At 39.2% G+C, this 20,879-nt stretch overlaps 1 protein-coding gene across 1 annotated transcript in view; it reads left to right on the forward strand.

Annotated features, from left to right (window-relative positions):
* Positions 1 to 20,879, forward strand: part of LOC132381530 (ras-related protein ORAB-1-like) — a 45,815-nt gene that overhangs the window by 15,772 nt on the left and 9,164 nt on the right. Inside the window, exons 2-4 of the mRNA XM_059951016.1 lie at positions 1,626 to 1,698; positions 17,149 to 17,244; positions 20,715 to 20,810. Coding sequence (XP_059806999.1) covers positions 1,626 to 1,698; positions 17,149 to 17,244; positions 20,715 to 20,810 — 265 coding nt within the window. The remainder of the gene's footprint in view (positions 1 to 1,625; positions 1,699 to 17,148; positions 17,245 to 20,714; positions 20,811 to 20,879) is intronic.

Raw genomic sequence — 20,879 nt, forward strand, 5'->3', positions numbered from 1 at the left:
CACTCAGTTCAATCTCCTGACATCTGTTTGGGATCTCAAACATCTTGGCCAACACAGTAAGGCTGAAAAACAGCTTTAAGGGCTGTTGTGCAGATGAAGGTCATCTTGCTTCCTCACCTCAGCTTGCCAATATCCTTTGTTATGGACCATCATAGTCACTCATTGCTTGCAAATATGGAGATGATTTTTTAATTAAGCTGTACCACATGCATTGTAATGTGTTTGCACAGCCTGGGGTAGCTCTGCAATCTCATTGTCCTGAGCAGTGACAAAGTTCTATGCTATTCCAGTGGATGAGATGCTGGGATTGGTTAGTGAACACGTGACATTGAGGTTATCTTCAGTCATTGTAGCTAGAATACAAAGAGGTTGACAGTTCGTTGGTTGAGACATGACCACTTTCTTTTTTTGCTGTGTTATCCTGCATTTGGCTGCAAGTGTTTTGGGTTATCCTGAGGTATGAAAAGATCTGAAGTAATAGTGAAGTTTAGAATTTCTCAGAACAAGTCAAGTCAATTTGAGGTTGATAGCTTGTGAAGGCAGTGGTTTAAATATAGAAATGTCTGTCAGCTGTAGGGAGAATGGGCAAACTGGTTTAAAATAACCATTGCAGTGTTTGCTGGTAATCTGTTCCTGTCCACATGTCTTTCTATTCACTAAACTATTACAATTGCATTTGCAAGGCAGTTTTTAACAATTTGTTACTTCAAACATGCCCAGCAGTTGAGTAAGGTGAATTATATGGCAGCACCTTGAACTACTGTGGCCGTGTCAACTACATTTCTGATATCACTAAGAACTTTGGCTCCGTTGACTCACATCTTGAACAGAGTTGTACTTTGGTATGGACAGCCTTTGGTTTGCTCTTTGTCATGCCTTAATAGAAAGATATATATGCTTTCTACTTGCCATTTTTCAAAAACAGGCACTTCTGTTGTCAGCTTGTTTTACAGAAAGCTGTGTAGATATTCTACTTCAGGACAATGTGTCTAGATTGCTGTAAATTATACTATCTTTTAGACACAGTTTATAATAGGCTAAAACTGGCAAGCTTCATTTTTAAATTCTAAATTTGGCTGGGGTTGGACTGATCATGTCAAAACTTGATAACATTTCAGAATTCCATTTGGTAATATTTGCAATTACACTTTCTGCAAAACTCTGCCATTGTGTTTGGTTAAATGATGTTTTGTCAGAAATGTCTCGTCTTTTCCGTAATTCCCTTCTGAGATACTTGGGACTCACTCAGCCATTCTAATCGGTGAGTAAGTTCTTGGTCTGAGTCCAGGAGAGGATCTGGGTGTGGATATTTGCTTTGGCATACTATTTGTGGATATACATTTATGTAGTTAAACTAATCCCATTACAGAAAATGGTGTTTGTAAACCAGGTACCAGGTTTAAATCTGGAATGGAGGAAGTACTTGCTGTCTTCCAGCACATTAAACTTTTGTAAAAGGACATTGATCACTGCAATTAAGGTACATGTTAACTCCTAGTAAAAGTATTGCCTCTTGAAATGTGTTCTAACTTGTTCATGGGTATTATCTAATGTCCTGGGGTGTTGTATATTGGATATTTTTATCACTCTGTACTTCTAGTACTAATTACTACTTTGATTCACAGTGACTACTTGTTCAAACTGCTTCTGATTGGTGACTCTGGAGTTGGGAAATCTTGTCTACTGCTCCGGTTTGCTGTAAGTCCACTTATTTTAGCACCGAGCCTTGCCTTGAATGTAAACAATGGCCATTTTAAATATAGCTGTGTCTGTGCTGAATATTGATTTTTTTGTTATTTTGTCCCCACCACAATCTTCCTATGAATATGGTTTGGGTTAATTGGACTGGTTTAATTGTGTTGTAAGTTTTAGACCGTAAGACATGAGAGCAGAATTGGGCATGGCTGATCAATTTCCCTTTCAACCACGTTCTGCTGCCCTCTCCCCATAAACTTTCACATCCTGACTAATCAAGAACCTGTCGACCTCTGCCTTGCATGCACCCAGTTTTGATATTAAAAAGCCAAGAAATTGCAAAAATTCTGCTTGAATTCTGCTGTCTACTGAATTTTCTGCCCAGTCTCATTGTTTTCCTATGCCTTGTTATCACTTGCAAGAATCATCGTATAAACCACAGGCTGTGATGAGTGTGAGTTGGCAGCCGAAGAGGCTGGCATTAATTCTAGCGGAATGCAGTTCTGTAAGGAATATGGTAACCGTACTAAGAGAAATTTAAGAATGAAGTTGTTAAAGCTTTGGTAGTCATTCAGTGCTTTAACATGTTGAATCTCTAGGTTCTCCATGCCATAGGTTCCCAGTCTTCATGCCATGGACCCCTAACAGTAACCAAGGGGTCCATGGACCCCAAATTGGGAACCATGCTTTAGAAGTATACAGCAGCAAAGTGCCTTCCAAGCTGTCCACTATCTGTCCCTCATGTACCACCTGTACATCCCACAATGCCATCCAAATCACCTGGAACTACTAAACTGAATGAGCCTGTTGACCCTGAGCAACATTTGGCTAAGTTTGCATTGGAAGCTGCATGAGTAGGATTGAGCAAACCTAGTTTGTGCTGCATTCTGATATTTAAATCCAAGGCTCTTTTGGAAGTCAGGGAAAAGGCACAAAATTTGTTGTTGCTCAGTTTTATCAAGTGTTGATGGAGCAAAGAGGAACAGGAGCAGAAATTAGTAGCAGAAGGCTTAAAGAAAAGGGACTTAGATGCTGGGAAGATTAAAATGGCACTGCTTTGTTTATTTTGTTCCCACATAAGTAAAAATTCAATTCAAATTTGTGAATAGGAGTCTACTAATGAGAAAGCACTTATTCAATAATACATAACAAAATAGTTTCCAGAGTTTTCCATAATTGCACTTTGTATATTCACTAGAGCAGGGGTTCCCACCCTTATTGTCCGGACCCCCACCATTAACAACAAAGTTCATGGATACCAGATTGGGAACTCCTGCTCTAGAGGGATGTGTGTAGGCCTTCATTAGACTCGATAAACCATGGATTTGTGCCTTGGAAAGTTTCCAGGGCACAAGCCTGGGCAAGGTTTTTTATGGAAGACTGGCAGCTTCCCAAGCTGCAAGTCTCCCCTCTCTACGCCACTGATGTTGTCCAAGGGAAGGGCATTAGGACAGTGTGACACCCGTGTCGTCGCAGAGCGATGTGGTTAAGTGCCTTGCTCAAAGACACGCACGCAGCCTCAGCCAAGACTTGAACTAGTGACCTTCAGATCACTAGATGAATGCCTTGACCACGTGCCAACACATCTAGAGGAATATTAAACTTGTGTGTGTATATATTTATATACACACATGCCACCCCCCCCCCTCCCCAAACTAGGAATCTTAATGAACAGTTACTTGTATATAAACAATCATATAAAATGCAAATATAATTGTTAAACTGCAAAGAAAATAATCTAAGAATTAAATAGTGGGATCCAACATGAGTCTTGTAAGGGCTTAGTGGTAGAATATATCAAAAGGCATGGATTGCCATAAGTAGATGTGATAAGGTTATCTTGGTTACAATTTCAGGGAGCAGTCGTGTTTATATACTAAGTTTTCAGACCCAATTGATTAAAATCCTTGGCAACCAGAATGGAAGATAAATGGAGTTGCCAAAAATTTGAGGATCTTTTTGAGAATGAAGACGGAGTAAATGATGTTAAGGATAGTAGCATTACTGCTTCCAGCCGAATCACTACACTAAATCTAAAGTTCTGAAATCTTGTTCTAAACAAGTTTGTGGAGTTGATCACATGTTTGTCTCTAAATGGCAGGATATCAAGTAGCAATAAATTGGATAAATTTCAGTGTGCATTCCTCCAACTTGGGATGTATATTTGATTACTGACTTCTGACATCTGTACACTAAATTGAAGGATATAAAAGTCTGAAATACTGGTAATTCACTTGTGATCTACTTTTCCTGCACTTAGAATCGCACTTGGGTTGATTTTTTCTTTGTTTTTGCAGTAGAGTGCGGACATAATACGCATTTTACAAAATAAATCTTAAAAAGGGGCATTGTTGTGTTCTGTACACGTACTGTGGGTTACTCATAAAGACACATATTCTGGAAGAACATAACCAGAACTTTTATTTAACAGCAATCACGTTTAACATACAAGCTTCTCGATCATTCTGTCAGTTCTTTTTTATTAATTTTTGAGTCTTTACAATGCAACAAAACAAAAAAAATACAAGAGGTGGGAAAAAAAATGCAAAACATATCAAAATACAATTCATAACAATTAAGCAAAGCACCCATAGTAGAATCGTATAAAGTTAGTTACCACCCCACCCTCCCACTACCCAACTCCAAGCCAGCCTTACGATATATAAAAAAAGTTAATCAGAAGTATATCACCACAGAGCTGTATTTATAAAAAGAAGGTATATTGCCTACTACCTAAACTATAATATGTTTACACATCCAAAAAAAACCTATAAATCTTAACTAAGAAGCTGGAAGTAAGGAATTTAAATGCAAAAGAACAAAAGGGAGGGATGCACCCTTAATCTAAACAAGAATTATGAAATATTCAAGAAAAGGTCCCTACACCTTTTGGTGAATTAAGAAGTGAATAATAAATCTTTTCAAGGTCTGACATAATATCTCTTAGCCATTGAGCATGAGTGGGTGGGGCAGCGTATCTCTACCTAAGAAGGACTGCATTCTGGCCAAAAGAGGCGAAAGACAATGTACGACGCTTAGTCAGAGTTAAATGCATGTCAGCTTCTCCCGAAGTACCGAAAAGAACAATCAGAGGGTTAGGTTCCAAATAGCAATTAAGTACGTGAGATAAAGTTTAAAAAAAATCTCTCCAGAATTTCTCCAAGCTAGGACAAGCCCAATACATATGAATAAAAGAGGCCTCACCCCCTTTGCACTTATAACAGGGACTAATATCAGGATAGAACTGCGACTATTTAGTTTTAGACATATGAGCCCTGTGTACCACCTTGAACTGTAAAAGGCAGTGGGGAGCACATAGTGAAATTGAATTAACTGTCTTGGGAATTGAATCCCAAACCTCATCGGACAAAGAAAAACTTAAATCATGCTCCCAGGCAGTTTTAATTTTATCGAAGGGGGCCCGCTTCAACATGTTAACATATCTCGAATAGTAGAAATTAAACATTTACCCAATGGATTTATACGAAGAAACAAGTCCACAGCATTCTTAATGGGTACCTCATGAAAGTTTGGTATTAAAGGGTTGATAAAATGTCTAATTTGGAGATATATCTAAAGAAATGAGTGTTAGATAGGCCAAACTTTAGACAATTGTTCAAAAGTTGCAAAGTGCTTATCTATGGAAAGATCTTCAAAACACCTAATGCCCTTTCTGTGCCAATCTAGAAATGTTAAATCCTGCATAGAAGGCTGAAAAAGATGATTATGTAGAACAGGTCTAGAGAAAGAAAAACCGTGAAGCCCATTATGAACTGAGCCAATACTCTGATATGTGTGTCTGATAACCGGATTAACAATTTGATTTAGGCAAATGGTAAGGAAGTGCGGAGACAGAGAGATCCTTTAATAATGAAGTTCAACTCCATTGCCACCCATATTAGCCAGTCAGACTGATTATAAAAGAAAGACCAAAAGATAAGAGAATGTATGTTGGCTGCCCAGTAATATAAATGAAAATTGGGCAAGGCCATACCACCTACCCTTAAGTTTTTCTGTCAGTTCTGCGAATTGTTCCGAACTCTGTCATGTGACACATGATATCTCCATCTTCCTTGAGGAAAACCAATGAGCAACATTAACCATAACAAATGGATAATTTAACATGTCTCTATTAGTCTCTCTGGGGTTTACGCAAACTAGTAAACCTTCTAAGTGGTTGACACAGTTCTTGTGTTGTTTTTTCATAATTTATTTTTTTATTGAAGTTCATCATCAAACATTTCCATAAGATGTATTTCAGACATTGTACATATATCATAATCATGTATATCACAAATCTCCACAAAGTATTTATCTGAGATACACACTTATAGAAAAGAATGGAAAGAAAAAAAACAAGCAAAAGAACTATGTACAAGTAGGGAGTGAAGTTTGTTTTTATAACAGATTCATTGATTTGTGAGAATAAAGTCAGGCCTATGAGGCATTATTTAGTTAAACCATTTTTCCCAGTATGAATCAAGTTGTTCCAAATTGGATAAAGTTCTCTTACATTTGATTGGATTGTTACGTACCCTTGTCACGTGACTGGGATTGAAGCTATACTGGACTTGAGGTAATGGTCTTGTGATGGTGGAGTGACGTCATTTTCCCGCCAGTAGAGGTCATGTGACAGGTTTTTTTTTACAGGGTATAAAAAGGAGGACCCCTCCCTGTGAGGAGGGGCAGTTCGTGGTTGGATTTGCCATGTTGACTTTATGCCACTGCGTGATTTAATGTTATGACACAGTTTAGTTGAAAGATGAAGTTTTATCTAATGCCTAAAGTTTAAAAGGTCATTGCCAGCAGTTTCTTTATAATACTGCTAGTTGAGAATCAGTGGAGAGTGAAGATTGGAGTTCGGGAGTTAAAAGATCGAGAGAAATCGATTTCGACGGTGAAACAGGTTCGACCTTGTTTGATCCTCATTCGGAAGGAATTCATTGACTGTTCTCATGTTAATCCCTGTGAAATAGCAGAAAGGATTGGGAACAGTTCTGTAAAGGAAAGGTCAGTGCCTTTAAGCCGTTCCATTTGTCAATCTACGTAAATTCTTCGTGGGAAAAATTTGATTTGGGAACCGAAGCAACAAGACGTGAAAGAGAATTTAAATCGTCTTAAAGTCTCTCCCTTAAATGGACTGTGAGCATTTTGAACTTTTGCAATACTACTTTGAAGAACTGTTTAAGCTGCCACACAGCAGATGATATCTGATTACTTGAGTGGTTTGTTTACTTTTGAGGGGGTTGTTTTCAGTTTTTAATAAATGTGTTATTTGTTATAAAACCCCCTGCCTAACTTATATATTTATTGTTGCTTGAATCCATAACATAAATATGGGGCTGCGTCCGGATTGGATCATTTGAGTTTAAATGCTTGTTAAATTTTGAATCCGTGTTTTGAAAAGGGGAATACTTGATTCTTTTGTTTGATTGGCTTGTGAGTGGTATTCGGCAACAATGAATATTGATGAGTTTCTGGCTTCGCCAGTCGCGAGTTGTTAGCGAAGGCAAAAAAAACTGAGGTGTCTGAGATAGCTAGTAGATTGCAACAAAGGTATTTTGAAGACTACATCAAAGGCTGTAATACAGAGAAAAATCGCGTCACTATATGGATTCGGGTGTTTTTGATTAATCGATTTTAGAGTCACTTCCAATAAGTAATCTGGAGATGCAGTTGCAAATCGAACAGATGAAGTTGGAACAAAGTAAAGCAGAATTGGAGTGTTGTAGGTTAGAAGCTGATCAGAAAAAAAGGGATTTTGAATATGCAATGACGGAATTAAGGTTTGGGAATCAGTCTTCTGGTGCTAGTCAAGAAATTAAATTGGTCCCACCATTTAGTGAAACAGAAGTGGAAAGATATTTCCAACATTTTGAAACAATTGCTCAGATTTCAGAGTGGCCGAAAGATAAATGGTCAGTGTTGTTACAGAGTGTAATTAAAGGTAAAGCACAACGTTTCTACAGCTTTAACTGCTGCGCAAGCACTTGATTATGATATTGTGAAAATGCATATTTTAAAAGCATATGAATCAGTCCCAGAAGTGTATAGAGAAAGATTCAGAAGTTTGAAGAAGTCTGTGGAAAAAACTTACGGGGAATTTGCCTACGATAAAGCTGTGTGGTTTGAGAGATGGGTTTCTTCTAAAAATGTAAATGGGGACTATGATACATTGAAAGAGCTGATTTTAATGGAGGAATTTAAAAGAAGCATCCCTGTTGAAGTAAGGACCTACTTAAATGAGAGGGATACTGATAAATTGCAGGACTGTGCTAGATTAGCTGACGAGTATGTTTTAATCCATAAGAATAAATTTCCTCGGGGCAGAATTTTTAAGAGGAAAAATAACATGGAGACTCAAGATAAATCAGAAATTAAATCAGAAGTTAATGAGAAAGGTAAGGAGGAAGGAAAACCTGTGAAGGAAAGACAGTTTGGTCTTATTTGTAACTATTGTAGGAAGCCTGGCCATGCAATAGCTAACTGTTTCAGATTGAGAAAGAAAGAGAAGGAAGCAGTTCCAGATGCTTGTGTGCAACATACTGAAGCACCTGTAAAATTACAGGGTTCGATAAACACAAATGAGGTTTTGTTAGAGTCTGACCAAGTTAAAAAGGGATATGATCATTTTATAACTGAAGGGTTTGTATCCTTTAAAGAAGGATCTACTCTGGTGCCAATAAGAATCCTTAGGGATACCGGAGCTTCTCAATCACTGATGTTAGACAGAGTATTGAAGTTTAATGAAGAGTCTGATGCTGGTGAGGTAAATTATATAAGAGGTGTTGGGAGTGATTTTATGTCTGTACATTTACATAAAGTAAATTTAAAGTCGGGGTTAGTTACAGGATTTGTTAAAGTAGGATTACAGCATAGCTTACCTGTGAAGGGTATTTCTTTATTGTTAGGTAATGACTTGGCAGGTGGACAAGTTTTTCCTGAATTGCATTTGACAATGGAATCAGAGGAACCAGAGATGAATTCTAACACAGATTCTTCCTGTGTTGTGACTAGAGCTATGGCTAAAAAGATTGATGCACAGAATAAGGTTGTTACTCATGACTGTTCAACTCAGGATTTGAGTTTTGAGGATGTGTCAGAGACTTTCTTACCTTCGTTGTTTGAACAAGATTCTTGGAGTAAGTCTGACTATGAAGATTTATCTGTCTCGGAAGGAGATGATGGCAGAGCAGAATAGGGACCCTGAGATTACAAAATTAAGAGAACGAGCTCTACTAGATAGTGAAATTGAGAAGGTGCCAGTAGGATATTACTTGGAAAAAGGAGTGTTAATGAGGAAGTGGAGATCACCTGTGATTTCTGCAAGTGAGGAATGGAATATTGTTTACCAGGTAGTTGTCCCTAAAGTATATCAAAATTAGATTTTGACTTTAGCTCATAGTGTACCTTTAGGTGGACATCAAGGGGTAAGGAAAACTGTGGACAAGATTTTAAAACATTTTTACTGGCCCGGTTTAAGAAAAGATGTGGCGATGTTTTGTAAAACATGCCATACTTGTCAAATAGTGGGTAAACCAAATCAAGTTACACCAGTAGCTCCATTACAACCTATTCCAGCATTTGGTGAACCGCTTTCTAAAGTTATTGTAGATTGTGTTGGTCCATTACCGAAGACAAAAACTGGTTATCAGTACTTGTTGACTATCATGTGTACTTCGTCTAGGTTTCCAGAGGCAGTACCACTTAGGAATATAAAAGCTAAAACTGTGACAAAGGCCCTTATAAAATTCTTTACTTATTTTGGATTACCTAAGGAAATACAAACTGATCAAGGCAGTAATTTTATGTCTGGATTGTTTCAACAGATAGTTTATAAATTGGGAGCTAAGCAAATCACTTCGTCTGCATACCATCCAGAGAGTTAAGGTGCCGTGGAGAGGTTTCATTCTACCCTCAAGAATATGATTAGGACATATTGTGTGGAAAATGAAAGTGATTGGGATGAGGGTATAAACTTTTATTTGTAGTAAGGGAATTGGTACAAGAATCTTTAGGTTTCAGTCCGTTTGAACTTGTATTTGGGCATAGAGTTAGAGGACCTTTAGCTTTATTAAAAGAAGAGTGGATTAGTAAGGAAATACACACTAATTTGTTGGACTATGTTTTGAAATTTAAGGACAGGTTACATAAAGCTTGTGGCTTAGCCAAGGACAATTTAAAATTGGCTCAGGAGAAAATGAAAACTTGGTATGATAAAGAAGCTAGGATGAGGATGTTTAAGCCTAGAGATAAGGTGTTGGTTCTTTTCCCAGTGCAAACGAATCCTTTACAAGCTAGATTTCATGGTCCTTATGAAATTGTGTCTAAAATCAATTATGTGGATTACGTGATTTAAAAACTCCAGATCGTAGAAGGTCAACACAACTTTGCCATATAAATATGATTAAACCAAATTTTGAGAAACAATCTGATACTGTGACTGTTGTGGTCAGTGAGAATGAGTTTGATTTAACGAGGAACATGATAGATGATTCATCTGAATTTCATTCTAAATCCAACATTGTTTCTGTATGGTTACCAAATTCAACCATTCTGGAAAATATTGATGAGAAACTAATACATTTACAGCTAGAGCAGAAACAGCAGATGAAGGAATTAATTTTTAAATATAAGGATTTGTTTCCAGATGTTCCGAGAAGGACTACTATAGCTTCACATGATGCAGATGTTGGAGATGTCAAACCTATCAAACAACACCCATATAGGATGAACATAGAAAAATGTGAACTTGCTGAGATAGAAATTAAATATATGTTAGAGAATAATATCATTAGGCATTCTAACTTGAATTGGAGTTCACCCTGTGTTATGGTGCCAAAACCAGATGGTAGTATTAGGTTTTGTACGGACTATAGGAAGGTGAATGCTGTAACGAAAACAGATGCATATCCAATTCCTAGAGTAGATGATTGTGTAGATAAAGTTGGAAAAGCAAAGTTCCTTACAAAGATTGATTTATTGAAAGGGTATTGGTGTGTTCCATTAACAGACAGAGGTAGAGAGATTTCTGCATTTGTAACTCCTTCTAGGTTATATGAATATAATGTTCTTCCATTTGGGATGAAGAATGCCCCAGGTACTTTCCAGAGGATGATTAAATCTGTGATTCAGGGATTGAAAGATACTGATGCTTATATTGATGATTTAGTGACAGGAAATGATACTTGGGAAACACACATTATTGCGGTGGAGAAATTGTTTGAAAGGCTTTCAAAAGCTAACATATTAATTTAGCTAAGTGAATTTGGACATGCCACTGTGACTTACCTTGGTTATGTTGTGGGTCAAGGTAAGGTAGCTCCTGTTCAGGCAATTTTAGAGATTCCCACTCCAACAGGGAAAAAAACTCTCAGAAGATTCTTGGGAATGGTAGGATATTATTGAAAATTTTGTAAGAATTTTGCTAATGTTGCCCTTCCATTCACTAACCTTTTGCAGAAGAATGTGAAGTTTGTGTGGACAGTGCCTTGTCAAGAAGCATTTGAGAAATTAAAAACAATGATATGTCAACAACCTGTGCTCAAGGCACCTGACTTTGAAAAACCTTTTTCATTTGCTGTAGATGCTAGTGATGAGGCTGCAGGAGCAGTATTAATGCAAAGGAATGAGGGTGATGAGGTTGATCATCCAGTAGCTTACTTTTCTAAGAAATTTAATAATCATCAGAGAAACTATTCAACAATAGAGAAAGAATTGTTATCTCTTGTTTTAGCTTTAGAATATTTTGAGGTATATGTTGGTACAACTCAAAAACCACATTGTTTATACTGATCATAATCCGTTAGTTTTCCTGAGTAAGATGAAAAACAACAACAGAAGGTTATTAAATTGGCGTTTACAAGAGTACAATATTGAGATAACTCATATTAAAGGTAAAGATAATGTGGTTGCTGATTGTCTATCTCGATGTTGAATGTACAATGTGATTTTTTATGGAGTGTTTTTTTTAACAATTGTAACACCTACTGTATTGTAAGATGTTATATGATACTGTATTGTATATTATGTATGTTGTAAATTTGTTTTTCTTGTAAATAATTGTTAATTTTTGTTCTTGTCAGACCAAAAATTTTTTGTTTGGAGGGAGGTGTTACATACTCTTGTCACGTGACTGGGGTTGAAGGTATACTGGACTTGAGGTAATGGTCTTGTGATGGTGGAGTGACGTCATTTTCCTGCCAGTAGAGGTCATGTGACAGGTTTTTTTTTTACAGGGTATAAAAGGAGGACCCCTCCCAGTGAGGAGGGGCAGTTCGTGGCTGGATTTGCCATGTTGACTTTATGCCACTGCGTGATTTAATGTTATGACGCAGTTTAGTTGAAAGATGAAGTTTTATCTAATGCCTAAAGTTTAAAAGGTCATTGCCAGCAGTTTCTTTATAATACTGCTAGTTGAGAATCAGTGGAGAGTGAAGATTGGAGTTCGGGAGTTAAAAGATCGAGAGAAATCGATTTCGACGGTGAAACAGGTTCGACCTTGTTTGATCCTCATTCGGAAGGAATTCATTGACTGTTCTCATGTTAATCCCTGTGAAATAGCAGAAAGGATTGGGAACAGTTCTGTAAAGGAAAGGTCAGTGCCTTTAAGCCGTTCCATTTGTCAATCTACGTAAATTCTTCATGGGAAAAGTTCGATTTGGGAACCGAAGCAACGCGACATGAAAGAGAATTTAAATCGTCTTAAAAAAGTCTCTCCCTTAAATGGACTGTGAGCAATTTGAACTTTTGCAATACTACTTTGAAGAACTCCCTCTCTCTCTTTCCCAAGATAGGTATATCACCATGTACTTTTGCTTCCGTTTAGCTTCTCAACATTTTTAAAATTAGCCAAACCTTATGGCTCTTCTGAAGCAGGTGAGGACTGTCTTTGGGGAAACTCCCAGTCTCTCCCTGGTATATTTCTCTCTGCCTCCTCCCGTCTCCTGCCTTCTCGATTCTCGCACTATTTCCCAAGCGGAGCCGGGTAATTCCTCAGTCAGGCTTTCCCTCGTTTTGGTCATGCTGACGGGCAACCCTCTGGCCTTCATGTCTGTAGTCGCCTCTTCCACTGTCTGGTACAACCGCGTCCCATTGTCATAAAACACTTTAACTTTAGCAGGGTACGGAATTTGAAATCTAATCTCTTTTAGCTTTACTTCAGAGTATTCTTTGAGTTTCTGCAGGACTGTGGGGGGGTAATCTTGGTAGAAATATATTAATTTATCATCGAAAAACAATCTCTTCATACCCCAGGCCCTTCATAGAATCTCCGCTTTGGTTCTGTACCGAAGGAATTTAATTATTATTGAGCGTGGCTTTCTATCCCGGGTGGGTTTCGGGAGGAGTGTGCGGGGGGGCTCTTTCGACTTCCGGTTCCATAGCTGAGGGAAAATTCAGTGCATCCCACAGTAACTTTCCGACAAACTCCGTCATAGACGTGCCTCCGCTCCTTCGGGAACGTTGTAGATTCTGATATTTTTCCGCCATGATCTTCCTTCCAGGTCAAGCAGTTTACATTCTTGGTGATGTGATATTTTTATTGTCTTACTCAGTATCCATTCCATGTTTTGAACGTGATCTTCCACCTTCTCAATTTGAGTCCCTGCCACCACTATTTTTTGATTGACGCTGGCGTGCTCTAACTTAATATCACGGAGCTGCTGCTTTATTTCTTTCTGGACCTCCATTATTTTCCGGATTTCGAAGATACTCGTCGCTTCGCCTGAACGAGGCCCAGTGGCCGCCTCGCTAGCACGCGGTCAGGTAGGAGAGTGTTGCTTTTTTAATTTCCATTCCTTTTCCCTATTCTTGCCCCTCTTTTCAATTCAAATATTTTTCAAAAAATATTATATTTGATGGGATAACAGGGCTTACTACACGTTTTTCCGGAGGAGCTAGTGACTTAAGCTGTCATTCTCGACGATGACATCACCGGAACCTCGTTGTTATTTTCATGTTTTGTCTGGTCTGCATCAGTTAACTGAAACTCCGAAGTTGGTTTTCTTGAGGTCTTTGAGAAGAAATCGCAATTCATTCATTAACTCTGTCATTTTTTTAATGCTGAGTCTTCATCATTTCAATAAAATTTCTCAGTTCTTTCACTTGTGCTTTCACTTCATTTGGATCCTGATTCTTGTCACACTTTGACTTCAGATCTGTATTGTACTGTACTGGCAAGTTTAGTTTTGGTGGCAATGCTGGTAACAAAGGATGGGTTTTCTTTATGGCTTGTTTTACTTTTGCTGTGCTGGAGTCAAATGCTGTTCTCACTCTCTTTTTAATCAAGTCACTGTATTCTGACTCTGTGCCGCTGTCCAGGACTATGCCTCTTTTTACCAAATTTGGTCTCTCATAAGCAAATAAACTCAATATTATCTGTACACTCTTAAGCACGACCACAAATGAAAGTGTGTGCACCATATTTTTGTGATACTTTTGCCACACCATGTTCTTTTAACTGGAATGTCTGCACCTGAATACCTAGTCACTTTTGTATTTGTCTGATGTAACTTAGGTCTTGGTTTTAATGCATTAAACTCAGATTCTGCAAGAACATTTACTTGTGCTCCAGTATCCAATTTAAACAGAATGTTGTTTTGATTCACTTGCTATGGCATGGTCCAGTCATTCTTTATTTTCACAAAACACATCACTATAAAACTCCTCACGTTCATTTTCAAGCACTGCATTTACATGTTTTATTTCCTTTCCACTTCTGCAACAGCGTGAAAAATGATTAACCTTATCGCAGTTGTTGCACATTTTCCAATATGCTGGACACAGTTTAGGTCGGTGCTGCCACCCACAGCGATCACAAAGTTTTTTTTTCTTTTAGGTGACATTTTACTCTCTGGTTTCATTGTTGCTTCATTATTTTTTTCTAATATGTTGATGCTTTACTGCGTCTACACTGCCGTTCTTGATTAAGAAGCTCTTCAGCCTGCGACATCAAGGTCTCTGATGCTTTGCAGAGTTCCACAGCTTTTTCCAAATTCAAATCTTGTTCTAGCAGTCTTTGTCTCAGACCATTATCCAGAAAGCCACGGACAATTTTGTCTTTAATGAGAGTCTGTAAGCTCTGCAAACTTGCATTTTTTTTTACTGTGGTTTCTCAACTCTGTAACAATTTGATCAATCATTTGTCCAGCTTTCTGCTTGCAGGTGAAGAATTTGACCAGTTCATATGTCACATTGTGCTTCGGTATACAAAACGCTTCAAACTTGTTGAGGGCCTTATAATGGAAGCTACTTTTCTGAGGCACTGCTCCTTGAAGATGTCTTGGATACCACAAAGGCTAGTACCCAAGATGGAGCTGATTAATTGTAGAACTTTCTGTAACTTTCAGTCCTATGCAGTAGCCTTCTCTCACAAACCTGCTCCTCTTCTCTCCCCCCCACCACCCCCAACAGCCACATACCAGATAGTCATGCAGCCAGTCAGACTGCTCTCCACCGTGCATCTATAGAAGTTTTCCTTTGTTTCAGGTGACAAACCAAATCTCTGAAAACTCAAAGAAATATAGCGGCTGTCTTGCCTTTATAGCTGCATCACTATTGGGACCAGGTTAGATTCTCAGATCCTTGACGTTGCTCACTCTCTCCACTTCTTATCCCTCTAAGGATTGGTTCCTTGTCTCACCCTTCCTGAAGTCTACAATAAGCTCTATTGGCTTATTGATGTTGAGTGCAGGGTGGTTGTTGCAACACCACTCAACTAGCATTTGTATCCTCATTTCCATTGAGATTCTTCCAACAATTGTGTCAACAGCAAATTTATAGATGGCATTTGAGCTATACCTAGCCACAGTCATGGGTATAGAGAATAGAGCAGTGGACGAAGCACACACCCGCAGTGTGCCAGCGTTAATCATCTGCAAGGAGATATTACCAATCCGCACAAATTGTGGTCTTCCGGTTAGGAAGTCGAGAATCCATTTGCAGAGGGAGGTACAGAGGCCCAGGTTCTGTAACTTATTGATTAAGACTGTGGGAATGGTGATAAATCTGAGCTATAGTCAATGAGCAGCATCCTGACATGGGTTCTTGGACCATTTAGAAATCCAATGGAGGGGAAGATGCCATTCCTAAATTGTGTGGATCTCCAGGATCTGCTACCCCACTGACAATAATAACAGGAGGGCATATCCTAGATGGTGAGGGTCTTAATGATGGATATTGCTTCCTGATGCCCTTGATAGGAGGAGAATTATGCCTGTGATGGAGCTGTCAGAATCTGACTCTCTGCAGCATCTTGTAATCCTGTGCATTGGAGCCTCCACATCAGTGATGCAACCAGCCTGAATGTTCTCCACTATATGTTAGAAATTTGCAAGCCTTTGACACAAGTGTTGAGCCCAAGATAGATTGTTTGAGATGGATCAGATGGTAGAACATTTGGAAATGTGTTTGTAAAACATTATATTCTACAGCTTTGATTCTGTAACTGCTTGATGATCTATCTGCGTCAAACTCATTGCCAACTGCTTTGGCCACAAGTTGTAATGAGCCCTTTAGCCAAAGTCCCTCCTTCCAGAAATTCCCATCTGCTTTGAGCTTGGACTTTGCCCAACTTCAGTGGCAGTAATATAAAACATCCTGGGATATTGCAATGGCTCTGACCTACTGAAAGTTCAATCTGGTGTTTACTGAGCTTTGAGTATTGTCTCGTAATGCACATTCTTGGAAGGTGAAACTTCTAAACACTCACAAATGTCAAACAAGGCTTGTATTGTGACTATAGCAAGTAAACTAATCCTGTTAGTTATTAAACATTGTCATAGTTGCCATTGATCACATGCTGGTTATTCCTATGCTGTACCAAATTTATTTCTGAACAGCCCCTTCTGAGCAGTGCTGCCCCAGCCCAGCTATCCCCAATTCAACCCTAACTTAATTATAGGACAATTTACAATAACCAATTAGCATAACTGTACATATTTGGACTGTGGGAGGAAACCACATTCCTCAGGGAGGACATACAGATTACATCAGAATTGATCTCTGAACTCTACCCCAAGCTGTAATAGTGTCGTGCTAACTACTACACAACCATGGCACCCAATTCTCAAAGCCTCTTGAAGATTAAAAATCCAAAAACACTTAAACCTTCCACAGCATTAAAAATAGCCAGCATGACTTCACTGAGTCAGTCTAATATTAAATTCATTTAAGTACTTGTCATTGTGCTTTGTGCCTCACTAGGGACAAAGTGTCTACTCCAAAACTCCAAAAATTCTGTTCTTGGTGCATTCAACTTGGGTTTCCAGAATTTTCCCTGTAGTTTAGTGGCTTTTAATTTGTGGGAAGTGGTTATTGCATCAATCATATTTTTGTCCATTTGTATGTTATAAACCATGACAGTCAATATCTTGCCCCATCAAATCCTTCATTAGAAGGAATGCACTGGTGTCCAGAATGTTCGCACTAATTACTCATCTTGTCTCATTGCAGGATGACACATACACAGAAAGCTACATCAGTACCATTGGTGTTGACTTCAAAATCCGAACCATAGAATTAGAGGGAAAAACTATTAAACTACAAATTGTAAGTACATGTTTTGATCTAAATTCTTCTAAAATCACCTGGCCTAAATTATTGACTCTTGGTTTTGATCTTTTACAATTCAAAAATGGTTGACAAACTTTACCAATTTAACGACTGCAAAGTTTTGCTTGAACTTCGAATCCTCAAATCTTCAGAGAGCCTAAATAGACAAGATTTCATAAGCTCGTGTCTTGGTAGTGTAGTGATTTTGGATTGAGATACATAATAGCTGAGACCCACTGCAGTTGGGTGTTAACTATGACTATCCTGTATACTAATTAGCACTTGCTGAGGAGTGAAGTTGTGCTTTGACCAGTGTACATGCAGAATGAGATGGTCTTTGAAAGTATTCTTTCCACTGACAATTGAAGGTCTTGAATTGCAGGAGTTGCTACTTGAATTTGTGCAGAGAAAAGGGATGGAAATTTAAATGAGCAAAATTGATGTGGTAAGGGGCAGCCCATTTTGTACTAAGCAGCTTTAACTGTATTAATGCAATTCACATTTAAAATGCAGAACAAATATTCTCCAGGTTCTGACAGTATGTGCTTGTGTTCACATTGGTACTTGTAATCCAGTCCAGGGATAGATGGTTGAAGTTCCCACAATTTGTGCATGGGGAGGAAATGAGAAGTGGCATCATCTGAGAAGAGGCCTTGCAGGGATTAAGGGTGTGGATGGTGAAGAACAATAGACAATAGGTGCAGAAGTAGACCATTCGGCCCTTCGAACCTGCACTGCCATTTTGAGATCATGGCTGATCAACTACTATCAATACCCGGTTCCTGCCTTGTCCCCATATCCCTTGATTCCCCTATCCATAAGATACCTATCTAGCTCCTTCTTGAAAGCATCCAGAGAATTGGCCTCCACTACCTTCCGAGGCAGTGCATTCCAGAGCCCCACAACTCTCTGGGAGAAGAAGTTTCTCCTTAACTTTGTCCTAAGTGACCTACCCCTTATTCTCAAACCATGCCCTCTAGTACGGGACTCTCCCAGCATCTGGAACATATTTCCTGCCTCCATCTTGTCCAATCCCTTAATGATCTTGTATGTTTCAATCAGATCCCCTCTCAATCTCCTTAATTCCAGCGTGTACAAGCCCAGTCAGTCTAACCTCTCTGCGTAAGACAGTCCAGACATCCCAGGAATTAACCTTGTGAATCTACGCTGCACTTCCTCTACAGCCAGGATGTCCTTCCTTAACCCTGGAGAACAAAACTGTACGCAATACTCCAGGTGTGGTCTCACCAGGGCTCTGTACAAATGCAAGAGGATTTCCTTGCTCTTGTACTCAATTCCCTTTGTAATAAAGGCCAACATTCCATTAGCCTTCTTCACTGCCTGCTGCACTTGCTCATTCACCTTCAGTGACTGATGAACAAGGACTCCTAGATCTCTTTGTATTTCTCCCTTACCTAACTCTACATCGTTCAGATAATAATCTGCCTTCCTGTTCTTACTCCCAAAGTGGATAACCTCACACTTATTCACATTAAACGTCATCTGCCAGGTATCTGCCCACTCACCCAGCCTATCCAAGTCACCCTGAATTCTCGTAACATCCTCATCACATGTCACACTGCCACCCAGCTTAGTATCATCAGCAAACTTGCTGATGTTATTCTCAATGCCTTCATCCAAATCGTTGATGTAAATTGTAAACAGCTGTGGTCCCAATACCGAGCCCTGTGGCACCCCACTAGTCACCACCTGCCGTTCTGAGAAACACCCATTCACCGCTACCCTTTGCTTTCTATCTGCCAACCAGTTTTCTATCCATGTCAATGTCTCCCCCCCCCCCCCCCCCGATGCCCTGAGCTTTGATTTTACCCACCAATCTCCTATGTGGGACCTTATCAAATGCCTTCTGAAAATCGAGGTACACTACATCCACTGGATCTCCCCCGTCTAACTTCCTGGTTACATCCACGAAAAACTCCAATAGATTAGTCAAGCATGATTTACCCTTGGTAAATCCATGCTGGCTCAGCCCAATCCTATCACTGCTAACTGAACTGGATATGCCACTATTTCATCCATAATGGACTCTAGCATCTTCCCCACCACTGATGTCAGGCTGACAGGTCGATAGTTCTTTGTTTTCTCCCTCCCTCCTTTCTTAAAAAGTGGGATAACATTAGCCATTCTCCAATCCTCAGGAACTGATCCTGAATCTAAGGAACATTGGACAATGATTACCAATGCATCTGCAATTTCCAGGGCCACCTCCTTTAGTACCCTAGGATGCAGACCATCTGGACCTGGGGATTTGTCAGCCTTCAGTCCCATCAGTTTTCTCATCACTGTTTCCTTCCTAATGTAAATCTGTTTCATTTCCTCTGTTACCCTATGTCCTTGGCCCATCCATACATCTGGGAGATTGCTTGTGTCTTTAGTGAAAACAGATCTAAAGTACTCATTAAATTCTTCTGCCATTTCTCTGTTTTCCATAACAATTTCACCTAATTCATTCTTCAAGGGCCCAACATTGTTCTTAACTATCTTCTTTCTCTTCACATACCAAAAAAAAAGCTTTTGCTATCTTCCTTTATATTCCTAGCTAGCTTGCGTTTGTACCTCATTTTTTCTCCCCGTATTGTCTTTTTAGTTAAGTTCTGTTGTTCCTTAAAAACTTCCCAATCATCTGTCCTCCCACTCGCCTTAGCTCTGTCATACTTTCTTTTTTTTAATGCTATGCAATCTCTGACTTCCTTTGTCAACCACTGTGGCCCCTTTCCCCCCTTTGAATCCTTCCTTCTCTGGGGGATGAACTGATTTTGCACCTTGTGCATTATTCCCAAGAATACCTGCCATTGCTGTTCCACTGTCTTTTCTGCTAGGCTATCCGTCCAGTCAACTTTGGCCAGCTCCTCCCTCATGGCTCCATTGTTCCCCTGTTCATCTGCAACACTGACACCTCCGAGCTGCCCTTGTCCTTCTCAAATTGCAAATAAAAGCTTATCATATTGTGATCACTACCTCCTAATAGCTCCCTTACTGCAAGATCGCTTATCAAATCCTGTTCATTACATAACACTAAATCCAGAATAGTCTTGTCCCTGGTCGGCTCTCGTACAAGCTGTTCCAAGAATGCATCCCATAGGCACTCTACAAACTCCCTATCCTGGGGTCCAGCACCAACCTGATTCTCCCAGTTCACCTGCATGTTGAAATCCCCCATAACTACTGCGACATTACCTTTGCCACATGCCAATGTTAACTCCCTATTTAACCTGCACCCAATATCCATGCTACTGTTTGGTGGCCTGTCAACAACACCCATTTGGGTCCTTACAAGTGACAAAGTATTATACTGAAGGATTTTCCTAATTTGAATTCAGACCTGAGGTTTATTTGCTTTTAGGATGGTTCATCTCTGTTTGAAGTTGTCCTGTTTGTTGCTATAATAAAACAGAGTTGAGTTGGGATGCTATACTCACTGTACTTGTCATTCAATCTTACTTCAGTGGGACACAGCAGGACAGGAGCGATTCAGAACCATCACTTCCAGTTACTACAGAGGAGCACATGGTATTATTATAGTGTATGATGTTACAGATCAGGTAAGATGTGCCACGAAATATGAAGATCTTGTGATATACTAGCTAATCTTTCAATAAGAAAACATCTTT

This window comes from Hypanus sabinus, chromosome 26, assembly GCF_030144855.1.
Source record: "Hypanus sabinus isolate sHypSab1 chromosome 26, sHypSab1.hap1, whole genome shotgun sequence".
Taxonomy (NCBI): Eukaryota; Metazoa; Chordata; class Chondrichthyes; order Myliobatiformes; family Dasyatidae; genus Hypanus; species Hypanus sabinus.